Genomic DNA, 16,899 nt, shown 5'->3' with positions numbered 1-16,899 from the left:
AATTCAACAAAAAAATTGAGAATATTAATTTAAAGATTCAATCTTAAAAAAGAAAAAATTGATGGATCTGCAAGGTAACGTTGCTACGCCAGCAACTTAATGCGACCCTTGATTAAGATGGACGAAGAATTTATTTCTTATGGGCAGAAATAAAAGATTTCTTCTCAACATGCAAACCCCCATTTTCCGAGAAAAGAAGGCTGAGTGGCCCCAGCCTTCATGCAGTTTCTTCCACCATGTGCCATGTGTTAGTGTACAATTAATTCATAGTTAAATAAGTAATTCGACTTTTTCCTTATAAATCTCTATGTCACGCAAACAATATCGCCACGAGTCTCTGTCTCTATATCTCAAGTGCTCTGTCTTAATTTGTTTCTGCATTTCCATTTTTTTTTTTTCCCCAATATGGAGCTGGAAAAAATAGTCCAATTTCTGGAGAATAAGACCATATTAGTCACCGGAGCCACCGGCTTTCTGGGAAAGAGTATTTTGGCCCCTCAAAAACTCCCTTATCCTTCATTAATATTCTCTGCTTGTTGTTTCTGTTTTCAAAGATCATAATCATATATATATAGTTTAATTTGCAATGAAAAACATACACGCTCTCTGTATTGAGCGCATATATGGTGGAGTACATATGGCTCATTGGTACATGATCCGATTATATGGATTATATGGAATTTACTTGACTTACTCTACCAATCATGCTTTTGACATCGAAGCCGTACACATGTTTTATAGTAAAATTATATATATATATATATATATATGTTTATATATGTAATTGGTTGTGTAAATGCAGTGTTGGTGGAGAAAGTGCTAAGAGTTCAACCTAATGTAAAGAAGCTCTACCTGCTCATAAGAGCTTCAGACAGCCACTCAGCCTCCCGACGAATGTATACTGAGGTTACAAATTATAATTATGATATAATCTTATCATTCAAAGTCCATGTTAACATTATTGTTCCTTTCGTCAATTTTGGTTTTTAATATTGTTATTTTTTTAACATGTACTAAATTATTTTACGTATAAACGTCAACCAAAACAAAGGTCATTGGAAAGGAGTTGTTCAGGGTTTTAAGGGAAAAATGGGACACAAACTTCGAATCCTTGATAGCAGAAAAGGTGGCTGCTATTTCTGGAGACGTTTCCTGTGAAAATCTGGGATTGGATGTAAATGACATGGAAAAGTTGTGGAAAGATATAGACGTAATAGTTAACTCTGCAGCCACGACTAGCTTTGATGGAAGGTAATACAAATTATATCACAAAATTTTTCTATTTGTATCACCAATAATTATCACTAATAAGATCGCTATTGGTATGTTAAATATAAATTGGCTGTATTTTGTATTTTTTAGAATTTTTAAAACCAAAATGTTTTCTGAAAAATTTAAAAGACAATCTATAGATGTTAAAAGAAATTGTCATGTGGACATGTAGATCCCATTGATGGCAACATTGGAAAATAGTGGGATCCATATATAATTTAAATTGACAATTTAAATGATAAATTTTTGGGCTCAATTTTTGGATCATTATATGTGTTTTTAAATTTTTGGTGGAGAGTTGAGTATTGAATTCGAATTTTTGGATAGTTAGCTTTGATATCAAATTAAATTACTACTTCTCTCAAAGTAATAAGATATGGATTTTCATTTCTTATTTATTTTTCTTTAATATTCCCCTTCAAACGTAACCCGTCTTTTTTGGACTTCCTCGATAACACTCCTGCTCATATGTGGGTTCGTTGTGACAGTCCAGACCACCCGCATGAGATATTCATTTTTCTTTAATACTCCTTTTCAAATGTAACCCGTCTTTTTTGAACCCCGCATGAGATATTTATTTTTCATTAATACTCCCTTTCAAATGTAACCCGTCTTTTTTGGACTTCCTCAATAACACTCCTGCTCATATGTGGGTTCGTTGTGACAGCCCAGACCACTCGCATGAGATATTGTCCTCTTTGAGCCTGGAAAATCCTCGTACAATCCAGCCCTCAAGGTTTTAAAAGGTCTCTCCTTTTATGCTCGGTATGCCGCTCCGCGAGCAGAGCGAATGAACATATATCAACATATGAATAAATATATGAGAAGAAGCCCTTTTTTCCACATTCTACTTATTTTATTGTTCTTTCCCTTCTTTCCTTTGTTGTGACAAGGGGGGTGTGGTTATGATTCTCCATTTTTTACTTTCCGCAGCTGGAGCCAGGCACCTTTTCTTCCAGCCATCGGCGTTGCCGCTTGTGAGTTTGATTCTTCTTCTGAAGAAGAAGACCGCCCTTCCACCTCGACCTCGAACCCAACTCGTCGGACTCACACTTTACCAGATCTCCTGCTCATATGTGGGTTCGTTATGACAGCTGAGACCACCCGCATGAGATATTGTCCTCTTTGAGCCTGGGGAATCCTCGTACAATCCAGCCCTCAAGGTTTTAAAAGGCCTCTCAAAGGAAAGGTATCTACACCCACTTGTAACACCCCGTCCCGAACCATGTCGAAATTTTTTGCACGTTGGCCGAGGTGACCGTTGACTTTGACTTTGACCGTGGATCAAGGGGTCAAAAGTTGACGTTTTGCCCCGGTTGGAATTCTAGGTTGACTGAGGTACCCTTACGAAGTACACGCTGGCACGAGTTCATAGACTGGTAGCACGTTGAAAACGGAGCTACGGTTTGAAAGTTATGAGCAAAACAAGTTGAGGTCCAAACTGTCCAAGGGGTGCCAGAGTTGACTTTTTATTCATGCAAGGTTGAGCTTTGACTCATGCATGGTTGTGAAGTACTCGTCGATACGAGTCCGTAGGCTAACGGCACGTCCGATTTGGACATGTGGTTTGAAAGTTATGGACCTGTAGAGTTTTTCAAACACCGTATTATTTTAATATTATTTTTAAACGCGTAACGATGTGCCACGTGTAACTTAATGAAGGTGACCATGTGTCACCATAGTGAGGTGCCACATGTCAACCATGTGTAATACCAAATTATTTTAATTATTATTTTAAATAAATATTATTATTAATATTATTTAATTATTTTTATTTTATTTCTTTTTCTTTTCCTTTTTCTTTTCTTTTTCTTTTTCTTTTTCTTTTCTTTTCCCCACGTGGGAAAACACCGTTTCTTTCTTTTTTTTTTTTTTTTCTCTTTTTCTTTTTCTTTTTTCCTTTTCTTCCTTCTCTTCCCCGAGCCATCAAAACGCAGAAATTTTTTCTCCCTCCCGTCGTCTCTCTCTCTCCCCTGTGTAACTTTTCCGGCCACCCATACAGTACACGCGCCGGCCACCATCCAAGCCCACACGCCGGCGAGCTCACCAGCCAAATTTGGCTGCCGGCCGGCCGGCGAAGTCGCGGCGGCCGGTTACATTTTTCCGGCGATTTCGCCGTGTTCCGGCCAGCCCAGTCCGAATTAAGCCTCCTCTCCCCCTATTTTGGGTCCTCTGAGTCCAAATATGGCCTCCAATCTCAAAAATTCAAAGCGGTTTACGAGATACGAGGAATTGAAAATCGGTCGAAGCTTTCCGGCCAAATTCCGACCACCTCCGGCGGAATTGGGGTCGATGGAGACCGGATTTGTAATCCTCGTCACTCAAGCTTCGATTCGGTATATTATTAGCCTATTTTGGATAACGTTTGTGTTTGACCCCCCGGGTACCGGGTATTATTTACCCGATTAAAATATTAATTTATTTGACTGTGTGTGGATTGTGTTCTAGGAGCACCGGTGAGTCGTGGAATTGATCCCATTGTGGATCGTAGGTTAATTGCGTGCTCCAGGTGAGTGACCCACCTTCAAATTAATTTTGGGAATTTAATTGGTGAATATATTATGTGTGATTTAAATATTTGGAATTTAATTTCTATGTGCCAATATTTATTTGATTTATTGTGGAATTATTTGTGAATTTATTGGATTTAAGAAAAGGTGCATTTTTACAAATTTATGCCATGTGGAATTATTTTATGGTTTTGAGGATTTTGAAATTCGTGTGGTTTTAATATTAAATCGGGCACGATTTGATTTTCAAATATTTCAAGGAAAATATTTGCTCATGTTGGTGATTTCAATTTTTATAAAATATGCCCATGGAATATTATGAGGTTTGATTATTATATTTCGAGAATTATTTATGCTATTGGGAAAATGTGGATATTTGAATTGATGGATTTGGGAGTTGGTGGATTTGAAAATCATGGAATTTATGGGATTGATTATAAAGAAATTGTGGAGAATTTCCCTGTTCAAGCGGATGGAATATACCCGCTGTGTTTATGCAAAAGTGTGAGTTTTGATATATAAATTAAATATGTGGATTTTATGATTTTTAGATGCACCGTGCACGTACTAGTGTTCTGATTTTATGTGATATGGTTAGTGTGCACACGGTTATGATTAGCGCGCAGGTGGGTGTGGGTAGCGTTCAGGTGATATTATGAGCTTGTCCTGTGGTTGCCATCGGATGAGGGTGGCCACCCCTCCATGGTCGGGACACCAGGTTAGTAGCGGTGCAGTGGGACGCCACGCGACCGTATGCCGATTTCTTTCTATAACCTCCTGTCTGGCGGTACCTTGGGACGCTGGGTACTGTTGGCGCCACTGGTATATAGTGGGTGCATCAAATGATTTTCAGAACTGTGTTTTAAAAATAAAATGTTTGGAAACTGTATTGGAATTAAAATTATAATTAGGGGTGGGCAAAAACCGACCTGACCCGACAAAACCGACCAAACCGAAGAATTTGGGTCGGTTTGGGTTGGTTTTTATTGTTTAGTCGGTTTGGGTCGGGTTATACATATTTAAATGTTAGATTTTCGGTTCGGGTTACGGGTTGGAAGGAATTTTAACCCACCCAACCCGAACCGAACCGTTTCATAACCAAAGAGCCATTTTGCAAAAATTATTTTCATTAAATTATTTCTATGAAATTTTGTAAGCCATTGATCTCTCACCATCTAATTACCACCGTTGGATTTCAAGATGAAAACACAATACACAACAGTGACAGCACTCAACAGAACACAATCTCAGATTCTCACAAAACGAAATTGAAGCCCTAGCATTCGCGTCGCCAATCGCCACTCGCAGGCAGCATCCTCCGGCCAGCCACCACCCGATTGAACTCCCAAGCAACGCCACCACTCGTCACCCTCCCAAGTCCCAAGCTCTGCAGGTAAAAATCATTATATTTCTTATTATTATTATAGTGATTATTGATTCATTGAAATTGAAAGGAAATCTTTCATAATTTTATTTTATTTCGAGTTAGCAACTTCTATTTTATTTTTTTTTCGTTCCTTTCTGCTTCCCTTCGGATTGGAAAATTAAATAGATCTTTGCATCTCACACAATTCAAATCTTGTAACACTCAACACTTTCACGAGGCTCACTCTACATCCTAATTACACAAACACTGAAACACCTATGCACAAATTAAACAATTTTCCGGGAAATTGCAATCATCCTTCACAACCCAATTAAGCTAAAAACCCAGAAATGAAAGCAATGAAACACAGAAAACAAAGAGACAGAGACAGAAAGAGACTGACTTAGCTGAAGCAGACAAACGGAGTCTGGGCTCCACGGGACTCGGAGAAGCTCCTCTCATCTCAATCGATACAGCAACAAGATGAGAATGGCACCATCTGATTCTGATTTAGAGAAAAAACAAACACAAGCAGAAAAACAGAAAAATAGTATTTTTATTACTTTCTGGAAACACCCAAAAAAAAAAAAAAAAACAGATTCAGAGAAAGCAAATACAGAGAACTGAAAATGAAAAGTAGAAAATACCCAGTTGCTGTGATCTATTTAAAAGAGTGAGTAGCGGAGCTTTTGCTGGCTTAAAAAGAGTTAAAGACTGCCATAGAAGGCAGTTAATTCATTACTTTTTCATGCTCTTGTCTAAAACCCGGTAATCCAATAAAATATTGAGTATTGACTCAGACTAGTCAAATTTCCTCTTAAAAGATAGTCAAATTTCACTTTTTTTCTTTTCGGTGATGTTTAAGTTTATTCTTTTCTTGTGTAATGGTGTAGGTGCAAAATGATTTGGTTGGGGATAAGTGATATAAAAAAGAACAATGATTAAGAAAACTAAGTGGAAACTTTTTGGGTTATGTATAATTTCTTTATCAAATAATAGTAATTTTGAATCTAGAACTTTAAAAATATTTAAAAATTAATTTCTTTGTTGAACAATCTGTCATTGCCAATTTGATTCTTGCTCTTAATGGTTAAAAATGCATACTTGTACTCAATTATGTCATTTGCATGAATGATGGAAAATAAATATTATTTTTTTATTTCAATTCATTTATATTTATGCCCTAAAATCTTGTGCAAATCAGAGTGTTTATATTGTTGTTTGTTTGATTCAAATGGCTTATTTTGTTGAATGGTGGACTTGGCAGTATCTGTCCAATTATTATATAAATTCATCATAATAATGTTCATAATTATGTACAAGCTAAACTTAAAGTACAAGCTGCATATATATATATATATATATATTTTTTATTTATATATTTATATATAATTATATATGAGGTTCTTTTCCTCAAGTCACTCAAAATTATTTATGCATAACTAAAACTTTTTGTCTTGATAAATATGAATAAAAACCTTAACCTGCATTTTTTGTTCACAATCGCAGAATATATTGGAAGAAAGCTACTTCTTCAGTCACCTTCAAGGACCAAACAGCTTGCCTGAATCACCTGTTGGACAGGCTTCTCAAACTCTCAGCAGTCAGCACTAATTTGAGCAGTGAATCTAATTCCTCTCCAAATGGTAGAACAGATGTGGCAGGTTTGATAAGCTTCTAATTCTCTGGAATTTATTCTCTTTTAATTTCCTTTGGTGGTTGTTTCCCATTACTTAAAGAATCTATGCTATTTTAAATACATAAAATATTATACATGGAAACTATGGAATGCTGTTTTTTCTAATCAGTCTTAACACCAGGAGTTTGGATGGAAGAAGTGTATTTTTTTTTCTGTTTTTTCTAATTAGTATTGCAATTTTATTTTTTTTATTTTGCTTTGTGGTCTAATATATTTTTTTCCCCTGTTTTGTAGATAAAATCAAACAGCCTATCGTGACTTGCATAAATCGAATAGCATTCCTTTTCTTTGTTTAATTCCAAGATCACAAACAATTGTGTGATTGTCTATTATTTGGAGGTAAGTTACTTAGCCTTTTTCTCGTTATTTTTGCATGTGGGAAGGTCAAAAATTGCTTTTGGAAAGTGTAGTGAAGCATAGGCTGTGAAATTGTTTGCTGTGAAGTTTGGAGATTGTGAAGTGATGTGTGACTTGATTGCTGTGAAGTTGTTAATATAACCTGGCCTGCTGATTTTGACAGCTATATGTATATATATTTGTATATATATATATATACATATATGTATATGTTTATTTTGTTTTTAATAGGTTCTAGATGGATGAAGGCCACAATGATTTGTATGATATTAATGAATTGGAAGAGTATTTAAATGAATCAGATAAAGCTGAATCTCAACCTTCACAGTTGGATAAACCTTATAAAACGCAAAAGAGAAAACCTTCTAGGGCTCCATCTTGGGTTTGGGAACATTTTGAAAAAATTCCAGATTATGATCCAAATAATCCTAGGTGCAAATGTAAACATTGTGGGGTAGATTATGCATGTAATACCAAGAGATGTGGAACTAGTACATTGCGAAACCATTTGATGAACCAATGCAAAAAATATCCTAATAGGATGGAGGATAAAAAGCAACAAGTTCTTTCATTTGAAAGTGGTAGTAGCAATTTGGTCTCTATGAGTACAACATTTAGTAAAGAGGCATGTAGGCTTGCATGTGCAGAAATGATCATCATGGACGAGTTACCATTTAGCCACGTTGAAGGAGAAGGGTTTAGAAAGTTTTGTAATGCTTTGAACCCTAAGTTTGAACCGCCATCTCGTAGAACAATTTCTAGAGATGTGTTTCAGTTGTACTTAGATGAGAAAAAAATTTTGAAGAGTGTGTTTTCATTGAGGAAGCAAAGGGTTTGTCTTACGACGGACACATGGACTTCCATTCAAAATAACAATTACATGACTCTTACCGCTCATTTCATTGATGATGATTGGAAGTTGCATAAGAGAATTTTAAAAATTTTTGTATTGTGCAAAATCATAAGGGTGAGACAATTGGTAAGGTTATAGAAAATTGTTTGATTGAATGGGGTATTGAAAGGGTTTTCACAATAACGGTTGATAATGCTTCTTCAAATGATGTGGCTGTTAATTTTTTGAAAGAAAAATTAAATTATTGGAAAGGAAATGTTTTGGATGGTGAGTTTTTACATGTTCGTTGTGCTGCACATATTGTAAATTTAATTGTGACATTTGGATTAAAGGAAATCCATGATAGTATTGCTGGAATTCGTAATGCTATTAGATATGTTCGATCATCTCCTTCAAGGTTAAACAAATTTAAAGAATGTGTAGAGAATGAGAAAATTGAATATAAAGAAACCGTGGTTTTGGATGTGTCTACTAGGTGGAATTCCACCTATTTGATGTTGAACTCGGCTTTGAAGTATCAAAAAGGTTTTGATAGGATGATAGATGCTGATGGACATTATCTTAGATATTTTGAGGAAGATGAAGTAGGAAGGAAGAGAGCCGGACCACCTCTAATTAAAGATTGGGATAGTGCAAGGGTTTTTGTGAAATTTCTTGCTACTTTTTATGAAGTTACCTTAAAGTTTAGTGCCTCTTTGACTGTTACTTCTAATATATGTTTTCATGAATTGAGTTTGATGTATAATGCACTTGTTGAATGGAGTAATAGTCAAAATCATTTGATGGCCGATATGACAAAGAAAATGTTGATAAAGTTTGACAAATATTGGGGTTCACTTGGAAATGTCAACAAGTTGTTGCTTATTGCCATTGTGCTTGATCCACGATATAAGCTGGAATATGTATCATATCTTTTTGAGGATGCTTATGAAAGTGGTATGGTTGAATCTTTGACTAGGGATGTAAAAGATACTTTAGTTAACCTTTACAACTTCTATAAGGAAATTGATTCTATGAATGGGAGTTCTAAAGTATCAAATTCAAATGATGGTCAATCAATGCAAGCACAACAAAGTGGGATGATGATGGATTCATTGGATGATGGAAGCATAGATGATCGTCGGCGTTTGAAAGAATCACAATTTAAAAAAAGAAAAATGGAAAAAAATGAATTGGAAATAAAGAATGAGGTTGATAAATTTTTGTTTGATCCATGTGAGGATGTGGAGAGTGAGAAATTTGATATTTTGGCTTGGTGGAAAAATAATTGGACAAAATATCGAATTTTATCTCAAATTGCAAGAGATGTATACGCCATTCCAGTTTCTACAGTAGCATCCGAATCTGCTTTTAGTACCGGAGGGCGTATTCTTGATGCATTCAGAAGTTCATTGGGTCCAAAAATGGTGGAGGCTTTGATTTGTTCTCAAAATTGGTTGCAATCAAAGCCTATGACGTATGATTATAGAGTTGAAATACCAATAGAAGATGTCGCATATTATGATTCTATTGAATCGGGTAAGAATTTTTTTTATTATTATTATTTGTAATTTTATTTTTATTATCTATTTTAGAGTTTTTAGAATTTTTTAGTAATATTTACAACTTCGTTTAGCTTACTAATTAATCTAATATCATATTTTAATTTGTTTAGGAGCATCTTGGGTTACAAAACAAAGTTTACCTCCACCTAATTGATATATGATTACTTGGTAAGTTTGTTGTTAATTCCAAATCATCAATTATCTTTTACGTTAGATAATATTTTAGTAATACACTTAATGTTTATTGATTGCTAATTCTTTACATTTAATGCTTAATGTTTAATGTTTATTTATAATTTTAATGTTTGTTGAAGGATGAATGGAATTTGGTTTATTGAGGTAGTGAGCTTGTCGTTGCTGCTGGTGGCTTTTCATGCAATGGAGAATGTGGAAGAAAACAATATTTAAACTAATTTTTATTTTTATGGATTATTAGTTTATTTAATTATAAGTTTATTTTAAAATTTTAGATTTCAAATATGGGTTGTATTTTATTTTGTAGCTAATAATGGTTGTAGACTTGTTATATACTTTATTTGTTGATGTATGGTTTATAATTGGGTGGTGGTAGTAGTAGATTTGTATTATAGTTGTATGATTATGTGTTGTATTATTTAATATGTTTGATGCTTAATAATTAACTTATTTGGTATTTTTGTTTAGGTGGATGGATGTATGTTAAAATTATTTAATTTAAAGAATAATTTGAAAAGAATATCTAATTTAAAATATAGATTGATGATTAAAAAGGTCTAAAAATTGTTTTATACAATTTTGGTCCAAAAAATACCAAATTCGAAATATATATATATATACAATTTGGGCCGAGGCCCAACACGAAGCCCAGACCGGCCCAACCCGCAAACCCAACCCAAACCGATCAAGTATGGTCGGTTCGGTTCGGTTCGGTTTTTGTATTGGGTTCGGTTCGGTTCGGTTATGTAACCAACCCAAACCGAATTGGTCGGTTAGGTTTAAAAAAACCCCAAAAACCGAACCAATCCGCACCGAGCCCACCCCTAATTATAATTATTACTGTTTCTGGTATTTATTTATTTGATGTCTTGATTTTAGGGGAATACTAACAAAGGGTTTTGTGAAAAGGTTTTAAAAGGGGAACTTTTCAAACTAAGAGAATTGTAAGGGTTTTGAGAGAAATTATTATTTCCAATTAATTATTATTTATCTACTTACCGAGATATTACATTGTACAGTAGATAGGGTCACTCACTGAGATGATTAGCATCTCACACTCTTAAATTCCGTTCTTCTAGGTCCCGGTTGGAGACGTTGATTGTCCGGGCGAGCCCAACGTCTCAGTTCGTTGCCGACGGTTCAAGAAGTATTTCTTCCCTTTTTTCCTCTCCATCCTGTATTGCTTTTTATCTGTCATTGTATAAATTCCACATTATCTGTATAATGCTCTGTATACTGTATTGGATGTGTAGTTGTTATGTATGCACTGAGTTACTGCTATTTATTTGAAGTGCTAAAATTTGTGGAACAATTTGTAGTTTGCGGGAGAAATAAGGGGGTGATTATAGAAGTGTGTTTTCAGTGCAGGTAATTTGTGGTAAGTCCATCCCTTAGGGGAGGCTCTGCCGGATTTTCCATTGGAGGGTCCGGTAGGGTTTCCCTGGGATCAGGGCTTGTCTAGGGTTTCGGGGAGGAATTCTGGACGGGTCCTGACACACTTATATGGAGTGTTTCCTTCCCCTTTCCAACAGATATGGGACTTCACAATCCTCTCTTATTGGGGCCCAGCATCCTCGCTGGCACACCGATCCGGGTCCGGCTCTGATACCATCTGTGACAGTCCAGACCACCCGCATGAGATATTGTCCTCTTTGGGCCTGGGGAATCCTTTTACAACCTAGCTCTCAAGGTTTTAAAAGGCATCTCAAGGGAAAGGTATCCACACCCACTTATATAGAATGTGTCGTTCCTTTTTCCAACTGATGTGGGACTTCACATTCGTTCCCCTCATACGTGGGCTTGTCTCTTTCGAACTTTTATCTTTTATTTTTTATATTTTTCTCTAATATTTCACTTCATGTAGGTTCATTTTTTTTGGGCTTCTCCTCTAACATTCCTAAATGTGGGCCCGTTCCCCTCACATGTGGAGATACCTCTTTTGGACTTTTGATTTTTGGATGGACTTATTGAGTTTTGAAATCAACTTTTTGATTTTTAGATGAAGTTGTTGAGTTTGTCTTTTTGGGCTTCCTCTCTAACACTCTATTTCACATGTGGGCCCATCCCTCTTATATGTGAGCCCGCTTTTTTTGGATTTTTATTTCTTTTATATTTTCTTCTGATACTTTCCCTCACATATAGGCTTGCCTTTTTTGGGCTTCCTCTCTAACACTCCTTCTCACATGTGGGTCCCTTTTTTTTTTTTGGGACTTTTTCATTTTTGAATGTAGTTGTTGAATTTTGAATTGGAAGGTGTATTCAATTTAGAATTTAAAGAATTTTAAAAGTGTTTAGAAGTTTAAAGGTATTTAATTTAGATTTTAAAAGAATTAACACAAATCCAATAATATTTAATTTAGATTTTAATAAATTTTATAAAAGTCTATAAAAACCATGTGTATTCAATTACAACTTTGTAAAATTCTTTTAAAATCTATTGGTATTCAAAAAGTCATTAATTTTAAAAAATTTTATAAAATTCATTTCTTATTTTTCTCTAACATTACTCTTTCATCTATTCAATTTGGTAGATGGATCATCATTTATTTTATATATTTTTCTCTAACATTACTCTTTCATCTGTTCAATTCGATAGTTTATAATTACATAAATTGTGTATGAATAATTTTATTAAATTCATCTCTTGAAATTTTAAAGGACAATCTAACAAAAACATTAATTTAATTTCTAGTTTGAAGATTAAGGTGTAAAACATGTGATAGTTCAAGATAAAGTGTTACTTACCCTTATAATACCATGAACCAAAAACATCAATATATTCTTTGTATATTAATTTATATAAATAAATAAAAACAATTTCATGCAGATACGATGTCGCATTGGGAACCAATACGTTGGGAGTTCTGCATGTGCTTAGCTTTGCTAAGAAATGTACCAACTTAAAGATGCTTGTCCACCTATCTACAGGTTTGTTCCTCATGATCTCTCCCTCTAAATATGCGTGTGTGATGAACAAATTAATGCATAAAAATACCATAAACATTTAATATTAAAAAATAAATTTATAAGCAGTAATCTACTAATTGATTACAACGTTCAGCGCCTGCGAACAAATATACCATAGACTATAACAACATTTTTATGGGGGAAAAAAAAGTTTCGTGATAATTAAACTATAAGGCTCCTTGTGGTGTATAACATTTATACAGCTGGCATTGTATATTAGTCTTTCTTAAATAATTAAATCCTTTTAACATTTATTTTCAGCTTACGTTTGCGGGGAAAGGGATGGACTCATACTAGAGGATGAAATGTTTTACACGGGCAAAACGTTGAAAGTAACCTCTAAACTAGATTTCAAAGAAGAACAGAAATTGATGGCAGAGAAATTGGAGGAATTGCGAGACCAAAATGCTTCTGCTGATACAATTACAACTACCATGAGGGATTTTGGCATTCAAAGGTTTATCAATAAATATCATCTATGCTCCCCACCAAAGATTTAAATTCAGCATGAATGATTCTTATTCCTTTAGGCATTTTTCTCCAAATTTTATCAAATTAATGTCAAAACCAAAATGCTAGCACATAAATTGGTAGAAAACTTACTTGTAATATATATATATATATATATATGGATAGATAGAATCAGACTCATCATATGAGGCCATTCTGGTTATTTTAGTATCACATACCTTTTTTAATAGCCATTAAATAACTTTAGAGGCTAGTATAATATATATATATATGCATTAATAGTCTAATACGAATTTATTAAGATATTAAAATTTTACTTTTACAAAATGAAACCTATATTAAACAGGGAAAACTATTAATGTATATTTTCAAATTTTGGCTTTCAAACTAATACAAAAGCTGATAAAAGAAATTCTCTTATAGCATTTTGTTTTTTTTTTTTTTTTGGTGGATAGCTTATAGAATTACTTAAACATAGAAAAATCTAATTACCTTCAGAACATAATTATTTTGTACTGTTGATTAATACAAGGGCAAAACTATATGGATGGCCAAATACCTATGTTTTTACCAAGGCAATGGGAGAGATATGCCTAAGGAACTCGAAAGAAAATTTCCCCCTAGTCATCATACGTCCAACTATGGTTACCAGCTCTTACAAAGAACCTTTCCCTGGTTGGATTGAAGGTTTGAGGTAAATTAATTAATGTAAAGGATTAAATTGCAAATATTATATATATTCATATTGGAGGATATGACAAATAAGAGGTATTCATATTTTATTTTATTTTAAGACAACAAAATAAATCTAATTAGTGTTTGTGGATATACAGAACCATTGACAGTGTAATTGTCGGTTATGGTAAAGGGAAAGTCAAATTCTTCCTCAGTAAACCCAAGTTAGTATTGGATCTGGTGAGTTAAAAATGCCTATAGTTACTATTAAAAGGATAAAGAGACGTTTTCATAATGTTTAGCCACTGCCCAAAAAATGCTAATCTTCTTCCCTTTTTTCTCTTTCATTCGGACCTTCCTTGTCTACCAATGTTATGATGCCATCTCAATTAAAAATATTAACAAAGAAATAAAATAATTTTAAGTGAAGAAAAAAAATAAGTGATTTTAAAAATGAGGTAAGACTCTATTATTGGTCAAATAGGAATTAAGACTAGAAAAAATGGAACAGAAGATCTTTATTCCCATGTATATGCTTGGGGAAATTCAAAACAAATTGAGTTTTAAATATTAATTGCTTTGTTAATTAATTTTATTTTTTTAAATTATTATTTTATTTTTTTGTCTTTGTTTTTGTTATTATTATTATTATTATTATTATTATTATTATTATTATTATTATTATTATCATATATATATATATACACGCAATAAATCATATTCTATTAAAATTTCTAATCACAATTTTGGATTTGTTGGGTTTGTTTAATTTTGCTGTGATCTCTTAAAATTAATTCTAAATGATTGATTTTATAGCTTTTGAATGAATTATAAACCAGAATACAACAAAACAAATAGAGGATCTAAATTCTTTTTAATATAGTATTATCAAGTCAACCTATAAGAACTGATTGTATATGTATATATGTTAGACTAATAAAAAAAAAACTTATGCAGATACCTGGTGACATGGTGATAAATATAATACTTGCAGCGATGGCAGCTCATGCAAATCAATCTTCTGATGCAACAATCTACCAAATTGGATCCTCATTGAAAAATCCTATAGACATGCCTAATATTCGAAGATTTTTTTTCCAATACTTAACCAAAAATCCATTGGAAGGCAAAAAGGGAAATCCAGTCAAAGTTGGAAAGCTTGTTCTCTTAAGCAATGCGGCTGTTCTGCAGATGTACATGCTGATTCGATTCATGCTACCAATAAAGGTTTGTGTCAATCTTAATTAATCTTCTCTCTAGTCTAAAAATTAAAGACGGTGAAAAATAATGCACTGAATTAGTAGCTGATCAGGTTTAAATTGTCATCTTAATTTACGTGTTATGGTTTTCGAAGACTGAAATATCATTCTTGTAAACAAAACAATTAATAGTTGTTTCCATATATATATATATATATATATAGAGCGATGTGTTTTTAATTACTACACGACAAAAATGAAAGAATGGGTTAATATATTGATATATATATATACACCAGAAATTTATCAAATCAATCATTTATATTGTATTCTTAGGCTTGTCTCAAAAAAAATTTGTTACTGAAAATATACCTCCAGGTCCAGATTCGTACTTTAACTTGAATTAAATTCTTTTCTCCTTTTATCTAGTTGTAATGAGTTTAATGTTAAAAAGAAAAAATAAAAACAAATTCAATGTTGCAAAAAAAAAAAAAAAAAAAAAAACTTTATATATATATTTTTTAAAATAGGCAAAGCTCAATTAAACAAAACAAAGCAAATTTAACTTTGTGATGAAAAACCGTAGCATCATATTATCAGATTGATCTAATAAGTTTTATTTATTTATTTTATTTTAAAAGGTATTAACAGATCAATTTCGTTTTTAATTAAATAACAGAAGTTAATTACATCATTTATTTGATATTCAAGAAGTTACATCATGAGAATCTATATATATACACACACACGGTGCTTCATTTATTATATTTTCTAATTAAATGCAGATACTAATGCTGGGGAGTAGAGCAACTTGTCAAAATTTTCATGATACGTACAGGAAGAATAATCGAAAACTCGAACTAACGAAGCGCTTGATAGAGCTTTACAAGCCCTACGTGTTTTTCAGTGGGAAGTAAGTGATTAGTGTTTTTCGTTATGTAGATTATTAACAACTTATTTGTGGCATTAATTATAGATTCATAATCTAACACAAGAATAATATACACACCTTCGTAATATTTAGATTCGATTATGGGAACTCAGAGCAGCTCCGACTAACGCTAAGGAAGAGCTGCAAGGAAATGGAAATGTTTAATTTTGATCCAAAGAGCATTGATTGGGAAGACTACATAGTGAATACTCACATTCCCGGCCTCATCAAATACGTCATCAAATGATGGTTATAAACATATATAATCATATTATCAATAGATCATGTAATCTTTTGATTTTGAGCCGTACGTAGGAGTTTTAATTCAAAATAATAATGTTTTAAGCATTGTATTGGTGTATGTAAAAAAGACTATTAGGACAAAGAAATTAAGTTTAAAATCGTTGTGAACTGGTCGAAACACATCCACAAGCATAAATAAACAATCCCGTAAAAGAATCATTAGCAATAGATTTTGTTGTCTTTAAATTTAGATTCCAAAGAAATTTCAAAATAAAGAAATTTCAAATATAGTAGTATAGAAAGGAAAGACTATTAGACCCAAAAAATTAAATTCAAAACCATCGTGAAAAAGTAAAAACGTGTTCGGGTGCTAAAATTGATCATCTCAATTCTCATGAAAGGATTATATTACCACGAGAACTTATAATCTTTAAATTTTGAACTGACCGAAATTTTAAATCAATATAGGTGACTTGTAAATGATGCACTAAAATAGAAAAGCTCATTTGATCCAAGAAATCAAGTTTAAATTATTGAGAAAAGTTTAAAATTCATCACCAAACCAAAATAGATCATCTCGTGAAAGAATCATTACCAAGAAATCTAGTTGTTTAGAT

General features: G+C 33.1%; 1 protein-coding gene and 1 long non-coding RNA gene across 3 annotated transcripts; one reads left to right on the top strand and one right to left on the bottom strand.

The window, feature by feature from the left end:
• Positions 1–324: 324 nt before the first annotated feature.
• On the top strand, positions 325–15,317 carry LOC107432632 (probable fatty acyl-CoA reductase 4). Of its 2 annotated transcripts, XM_060812561.1 has the most exons (8): positions 325–484; positions 803–906; positions 1,052–1,251; positions 12,624–12,724; positions 13,025–13,220; positions 13,767–13,928; positions 14,068–14,149; positions 14,867–15,317. In XM_060812561.1, the coding sequence occupies exons 1-8, from the start codon at positions 406–408 to the stop codon at positions 15,155–15,157; spliced, it is 1,215 nt and encodes a 404-aa protein (XP_060668544.1). In that variant the 5' UTR covers positions 325–405; the 3' UTR covers positions 15,158–15,317. The 2 variants fall into 2 exon arrangements, with proteins under 2 accessions (XP_060668544.1, XP_048321837.2); XM_048465880.2 differs by lacking the exon at positions 14,867–15,317 and having other exon boundaries at positions 14,068–14,158.
• LOC132799825 (uncharacterized) lies at positions 4,892–6,070 on the bottom strand. Its single transcript, XR_009634724.1, has 3 exons — positions 5,796–6,070; positions 5,552–5,653; positions 4,892–5,169 (listed from the first exon to the last, which is right to left on the bottom strand). It is a non-coding gene; the product is annotated as an uncharacterized LOC132799825 (long non-coding RNA).
• Positions 15,318–16,899: the final 1,582 nt, after the last annotated feature.

This window comes from Ziziphus jujuba, chromosome 11, assembly GCF_031755915.1.
Source record: "Ziziphus jujuba cultivar Dongzao chromosome 11, ASM3175591v1".
NCBI lineage: Eukaryota > Viridiplantae > Streptophyta > Magnoliopsida > Rosales > Rhamnaceae > Ziziphus > Ziziphus jujuba.
Note: the sequence above shows the minus strand (reverse complement) of the source record. Positions and strands in the feature narration are given on the sequence as shown.